The sequence below is a fragment of the Palaemon carinicauda genome, chromosome 7 (genome assembly GCF_036898095.1).
Source record: "Palaemon carinicauda isolate YSFRI2023 chromosome 7, ASM3689809v2, whole genome shotgun sequence".
Classification (NCBI taxonomy): Eukaryota; Metazoa; Arthropoda; class Malacostraca; order Decapoda; family Palaemonidae; genus Palaemon; species Palaemon carinicauda.
The window spans coordinates 53,871,043-53,879,225 of NC_090731.1; the positions used below are offsets into that span (position 1 = coordinate 53,871,043).

At 33.7% G+C, this 8,183-nt stretch overlaps 1 protein-coding gene across 1 annotated transcript; it reads left to right on the plus strand.

Annotated features, from left to right (window-relative positions):
* Window positions 1-6,301: 6,301 nt before the first annotated feature.
* On the plus strand, window positions 6,302-6,661 carry LOC137644293 (uncharacterized). Its single transcript, XM_068377284.1, has one exon. The coding sequence runs from the start codon at window positions 6,302-6,304 to the stop codon at window positions 6,659-6,661; it is 360 nt and encodes a 119-aa protein (XP_068233385.1).
* The last annotated feature ends 1,522 nt before the right edge of the window (window positions 6,662-8,183 follow it).

The window sequence follows — 8,183 nt, forward strand, 5'->3', positions numbered from 1 at the left end:
GCTTTCGAAAGAATGTGAAATACTCTCTGATCTTCCTTATAACTTTTCTTTGGAAATATAATAATGGAATTTTATAGATATACGACCAATTCCAGATTACTAGTGTTCAATTCAGATTAGGAGCATTTCTATGAAGATTTGAAAAAAATATACCTTTTTGTATTTCCCATATCATTTGCTAAGCATTAAATATCTTGGATTTCCTCGGCTGTTTTATCAAGTTGTTTTTCTGAAAGAAGGTACATAAAAATTTTATTCTAAGAGTTGTTCATTCTTCGGGGAGAATTTACATTATACAAGTCAGCAACCTGTGCATAGCAAAAGTTATCAGAGCCTTTCTTTGCATCTTTTCACCCATGCATTTGTTGAAAGTATATAAACATGTAATAAAGAATAACCAGGAAATATACATCACATACTGTGAATCTCTCATGACAAAAAAAAAAAAAACACACACACACACAAGACATAATGGTATATATTTTTTTTCTATAAAAACTAGATTATTGTCTTCCGTAAACCCCTCAAAAAAAAAAAATCTATATTAAGCAGCAATTCACATAAATTACAATGGAAAACGCAAAAAAAACTCAGATAAAAACATAAAATCAAAGCATGAAATACAGTTTAAATAAAAAAAAATTCTCATACGAAGAAAAATTTCGTAAACGTTTTCATAATGACTCAATATTGAATGGTTCTTGACTTATTATTGAATGTTTTGTATATATATTTATATATATATATATATATATATATATATATATATATATATATATATATATATATATATATATATATATATATATAAACACACACACACACATATATATATATATTATATATATATATATATATATATATATATATATATATGTGTGTGTATATATATATATACATATATATATATATATATATATATATATATATATATATATATATATATATATATATATATATATATATATATATATATATATATATATACATACATACATACATACATACATACATACATACACACACACACACACACATATATATATATATATATATATATATATATATATATATATATATATATATATATATATATATGAATTTATTTCTCGCAATCTTTAAATGATAAGGGTTATGTAGCTGCAAAATAAGATCTATAAGCAATGATACCTTAAAAAAGACGAGTTTTGTTCCTCCTTTCTTCATACACTCAAGTGTTTTGACAAAAAAGAACAATATCTACTATTAGTCTGTGCCTAGAATTGAATAGATAATATTGTGAAAAAGAATTAAATGTTGACTACCTTATGTACTGTGAAAATATATACTCACAAATGTTTGATATATATGGAAAAAAAGTTTTTTTTTTATCCTTACTCGTAACTCCATCTGAGACTTGAAAATAGTTAATAGCAGATGACATTCTTTAATAAATATCTCATTATTTATTACCTTCATGAAATTTTAAATAACCTAATATAATATAGAATACTATGATATAATTAAATGTATTATAGTATAACGTAATAGGGCATGGGAACTGTTTGGAGATTCTATGGATAATTTATAAAATAATAATAATAAATCTACGTACAAAAAAGTTCATTCGGTGGTAAACAAGTAAAACTCTGCCCAATGTGTCCCTCAGTAGAGTGCCTGAGGCTCAGACTCTACGACACGAACTGGCACCAAGGAATGTGTTATTCCTTGGTGCCAGTTATTGACGTCATCATCACTTCTTTTAACTTCCCAGTGTTAACTGGTAATAACTGGTGTTCGACTAACACTGTTCGACCTTGTGGATACATATTTACGAACTAATAAAATATGCCTGAACTTTCTATAAATAGCTAAACATTCTCTTCCAGTGGTGTTATAATTTTCTTCAGCTGCATACGACACCAAGCTAGCATAATAGAAGGATCTCATTATCGTTACCACTTTCTGCAAAAGAACCGCTCCTAATCATGTACAGTACTTGAACCGTCACATACTCGATAAAAATCTTTGGCAAAGTCTTTGTACACTAAAATAGGATCTTGCATTAACTTCCCTTTTAATGATTTAAGTGCTATCTCTTGTTTATCCTTCCATTCATAATCCTTTACTTTTTCGTCCACTGGGTTAGTGCTTGGGCTAATGCTGCAAATTCCTGGATAAAAGGGCCATGGTATCTTGCATGCGTCGTCATTCTTCATTAATCACGTGGAATAATGACCTTAAAAGCTGACACTTCTTTGCCTTATTCTTTAATCCTGCAACTGTCAATCTTTCTAGTACAATTTTTAAGTTATTTGCATGACTTTCTATATTATTACTGAATATAATATCCTCATCTAGATAAACTAAACCTTTTCTATATCTCCCAAAATCTGTATCATTAATCTGACAAATGTTAGTGGAGCAGAGGTGAGACCACAAAACATCAACTCTTTTTGTGTACTAAAGTTGTTAAGATATAGAGTCCTTGTACTGATGTGGAGATGACGAAAGTCGACAGCCTCATGGACAGCCACTTCACCACCTTCAAAACCTCCATCAATGCCTCCTCTCCTGACGAAGTGGACAACTATTCAACATTTACCGAAGCTGACATGAATGCATTAGGCCACAGACGCCCACCACGTGACATGCCGGAACGACGACAAAACTGCTCATGACCCACCACTTGCTCACGCCAAAACCAACAGCCTCTACAGCCACTTACTGACTCCCATTGGCTGTAGTTATGCTACTACCACTCTAGGATCAGGGCTGCTGTGGAGAAATGTTCGAACAGTTGTCAGTGGCCAAAAAAGCGTGTAAGTGGTTCTAGGACAGTTTGACACTGGAAATTTGGATACTGGGCATTTTGAAACCAGACATTTCGCTACCCGACATTTTATAACTACTTTTTCACTACCGGACACTTCGATACCACTATATATATATATATATATATATATATATATATATATATATAGATATATATATATCTATATCTATATCTATATATATATATATATATATATATATATATATATAGATATATATATATCTATATATATATATATATATATATATATATATATATATATATATATATATATATATATATATATGTATTTATACACACACACACACATATATATATATATATATATTTATATATATATATATATATATATATATATATATATATATATATATATATATGTGTGTGTGTGTGTGTGTATGTGCATATATATATATATATATATATATATATATATATATATATATATATATATACATATATATATATATATATATATATATATATATATATATATATATATATATATATATATATATAAATGCAAGTGACAATATTGGAGTTTATTCCAAGTGCCACACTGTTCTTATAATTGGTTATTTAAATAATTGCAAAACTTCTTGTAATTTGTTGTTAAAATATTTTTTTCAAAGACCGGCTATTTATGGTGAACATTGGTCGGAACCTAAATATTCTCAGTCTTTTCTATCACTCTCAGTCTACTACTAACGTTTGGCCGTCAACTACGGCTACTAAATTTGCGGATATGTATGTATATATATATATATATATATATATATATTTATATATATATATATATATATATATATATATATATACATATTTATAAATTATATATATATTTACATATATATATATACATATATATATATATATATATATATATATATATATATATATATATATATATATATATATATATATATATATATATATATTTAAACTTTTATTATTTCACCCATGCCACCTTCAATTGCTTCGAAAAAATGGAAAGAAATTAGTAAATGATCTAAACTATATACATGATAAACTCAAAACTAATATGGATGGCTCAAAGAAGTATTGGCAGTGCGAAAATAGGTTGAGTAAAGCCCACGTATACACCTATATTGGTGATAGCGACAACAAAATCGTTTAGACTGTAGGTGATCATAATCATAGAGCTACAGCGGCCAGAGGGGAATCGAAAGTAGCACATCATCATATGAAAATAATGTCTGATTCTAAACAAGATGCTCCTCGGACTATAATATTTAAAGAAACCCCAAATCTGAATGTATGTTCTATTTCAGAATTAGCTTCAGTGTCATCGTTGACTCGTAGTATCAGGCGTATCTGGAACAGTATGACCCTTCAAATAAAATCCAATATCTTCGTGTCATTCCTCATATCATTAAACATTTTTAACTAGATAATATTGTTGCTTATTTTTTTTTTATAATTGTAATATGATTTCACAAATAAAGATTTTCAGTCTTTCATATTTTCTATTTGTATTTTTAACTCTACTTTTAATAGATTAGATTATATTGATTAACCTAATCTAGGCATCGCAACATCTAGGTCATTAAACGTCAGCTACCGTTTTGAATCTCACCGCCACAGTGAGATCCCAAGTAAGTGCGCCCTGGAATTCACTTTTAATACATAATTTGGTTTTATACCTTATATATATATATATATATATATATATATATATATATATATATATATATATATATATATATGCATATATATATATATATATATATATATATATATATATATATATATATATATATATATATATATATATATATATATAGAGAGAGAGAGAGAGAGAGAGAGAGAGAGAGAGAGAGAGAGAGAGTGGTACCGAAATGTCCGGTAGCGAAAAAGCCTAGTCACAAAATGTCCGGTAGCAAAATGTACGGTATCAAAATCTCCGGTATCAAAATGTCCAGTATCAAACCGTCCTCTGTAAGTTGGCCATCGCTTGTGGCGGTGGCCTCTTCTGTCACTAATCTTTTCTTTTTACATGATGTAGGTACGGTGTGCGATTTTTGGTAGACATGGGTGCTTGCCGTTCTCTTCTGCCAAAGCCACTTGTCAGGACAAGATGCAGTCTGTCTAAATCTGCCGACGTCCACCTAGTTGCTGCCAATGGTTCCGCCATCTATGCTAATGGTTAAAAGAACTTCACATTATAATTTAGAAGCACCAAATATCACTGGAAGTTTCTAGTTGTTGATGTCATGCTGCTAGTCCTCGGCCCGGATTTCCTTTCACATTATCACATCCTGGTCGATGTTGTTCACTGATGGCTAGACAACACAGACTCTTACTCATACACACCTCATCAACCAGTCTCCTCCGACCTTGCTCTCCACATCTGCAGAGCCATGAGTGCCTATACTCACCTTCTTATGATGTACCCGAAAGTCCTCCGCCCAAAACGTCTCCAAACACTCACGGTTCCCGCCAAACACGGTCTTTATCACCATTTCAAGATGACGGGGCCTCCAGTGTTTGCCAGATTCAGGTGTCTGTCTCCAGGTCGTTTGGCAGCCGTTGAACAAACGTTCGGCGAAATGGAAGAAGTCTGCCTTTGCAAAAAGGTCTCCAGCACATGGTCGTCACCCTTAAACATCTTCCTGAAGAAAAATGGCTCCCTCTGACTGTGTGGGGATGACATGATTTTGAACATGCAGATAGAACCAAATCACTACCCCCTTTCAAACATCATCAACATGATCTCCTACTTGCACAAAGCAAAGGTTTTCTCCATATTCAACCTTCTGAAGGGGTATTATCCGGGGCCCATGAACCCAGAAGACATCCCCAAGACTGCTATCACCACACCTTTGGTACACACAACTTCAATTACTCCTGATTTGGCCTTCGTAATGAATGGGCCCCTTTTCAACGTTTCTTGGAGGGCAACTTAGGGGACCTCCCATTCTGTGTATGTTATGTGGATGACATACATGTGTTCTCTTTCTGCAAAAAGGAACACCTCCGTCACCTACACATTTTGCTCGACCACCTACAACACAACGGCCTTACAGTCCGGTATGACAAGTATACCTTGGTGCCAACAAAGTATCATTCTCAGGGCACTGCATCACTCTGAAAGGAGTCCAACTCCTCCCTGAAAAGGTACTTCAGAACTTTCCTATGCCCTTGACCATCAAAACACTGCAAAAATTCCTGGCCATGATAAACTTTATCACCGTTTCCTGCACATCCCTCCATTGGGAAGTTGTCCCCTTCGACGACTCTAACACCAGCTTCCTCTGTGACACCAGTACTGGTAAATCTGGACCGTGGATACCTGCTCCCATGTGCCGACAGGTGTTTGATTTCATTCATGGCCTTTCACATCCCTTGCGCCGAGCTACTGCACAGCTACTGAAGACGATGTTCCTTTGACATGGCATTACTATAGATGCTAAGGATTAGGTCTGCACCTGTACTTCATACCAAGCTTTAAAAGTGCATTGGCACATGATTTCAGGAGTGGGCACCTTTTCTAAACCTCAGCTTCACTTTGCCAACATTCACGTTGACATTGTTGGGCCCCTATCCACATCCCAAGGACACCGTTACCTGTTCACCTCCAACGACCGCTCCACTCTTTGGCCTGAAGCCATTCCCATGGAAACTGCAATGTCCTCCTCATGGACATCTGCCTTACTCTCTGGATGGATAGCAATATCTGGTATCCCTAAGCATATTACTTTTGATAGGGGTACCACTTTCACCTCTAAATTGTGGACATCATTAGTGAATCTCTTGGTAATCCCTCTACATCAGACAGCCGCCTACAACCCTGCTGCCCACGGAATGTTTGATGACCCTCTGTAAGGACTTTATCTGGTTTACCTAGCTTCCCTGGGTCCTCTTGAAACTAAGGACCACCCCTAAAGATGCATTTTGATGCCTCGGCCGCTGAAATGAAATATGGTGACCCGTTGGTCATCCCTTCAGAATTTTCCCCATATGCAACCTTCTCCGACAGTCTTCAGTGCCTACGTTACGTTGTGGGAAAATTTACTCCCTGCCGCTTAACTTACAAGCTCCTAGTGAAGTAACATATACCAACAGATATGTACAAGTCATCGTACGTTTTCTTGTGTAACGATACCAGCAAACCCCTACTAACACCCCCTTACACGGGGCCTTTGCTTGTGATCTGTCGAACAACGAAGTCATTCTTACGGAAAATTGGTTGCAAAGAAGACTGGGTCTCCATTGATCGTCTTAAACCTGCATACCTCGTGCAAGATGACCTGCCTCTTCTCAAGAGCAAGGTGCCCCATTTCACATATGTGTGAAATGGGGGGTGAAGCTATGTACCGGACGTATATCATACACGCTCGTACTCTGTAACGGTTTTGATTTCTATCGTATCACTCACTTTTCCTTGCACTTTTAATAGACCAACCGGTGCTATAATGCTAGCACAAGCTTTATCATGCTTGAGTTTTTCTGACGTTCTTCCTCGTAAGTCGCTGTATATAAACTCAATGATTGTTAAATAAAGTTTAGTTGCATTCACCTCACCTCTCAGTTATCACCCAATGGCACCTCGTATATACTCGTCTAATGGTATCTGTCAATATGCATTGAGTAACTCTAACGATAATATCTTTGCTCCCCCTGATTGATGATGAAATGATGAAATTTTTAACATGAATGTTGTACTTAAAATGTAAAATTATTTTATAGAAGAATAAATATAATGTAATAATTGAAACATATTAAAACTTAAACAAAACCATGAAATTTAAACTTCCTACTGTAAGTAAAATTGGGACTAAACCACTCAATAAAGAAAAAAAAAAACCCAGACTACACAAATCCTAACCTGAAAGAATTTATTTACCTTGATTTAGAAATGTTAATAAATAAGATAGAAAATTGTGTCTGTTTTATAAACAATAAAATTTATCTTTAAATATAGTCCTTATCAATCCTGAAATGAATAATAGAAATTGAAAATGTTCCCAAAAGAAGTTTCCACGTCAAATGACTGAAAATAAGGACAAGAAAAATACTTGCAGGTAAAACGTATAAAAATGATACTTATAAGATTAAGTTATGGTAGGGAAGAAGGATTGAAAAACGCAACATAAAGGGCCTAGAGGACTGAAACAATCACTAAAGCAAATATACCTTACATATCAATCTTCGCAGAAAGACTTGTGGTGATGTCCGAGACAGAATATCCATGCCTGGGATCTAATAGATGTTCTTATCAATGCATGCAGGATCTCCTGTGTTGATCTCTGAATAGCTGCTGTCTATATTATGGTTGTTATCAATATATCTGAATGACTTTCCTTTAGAAAAGGAAAAAGAGGAGGAGTCAGCCAAACAATCATCA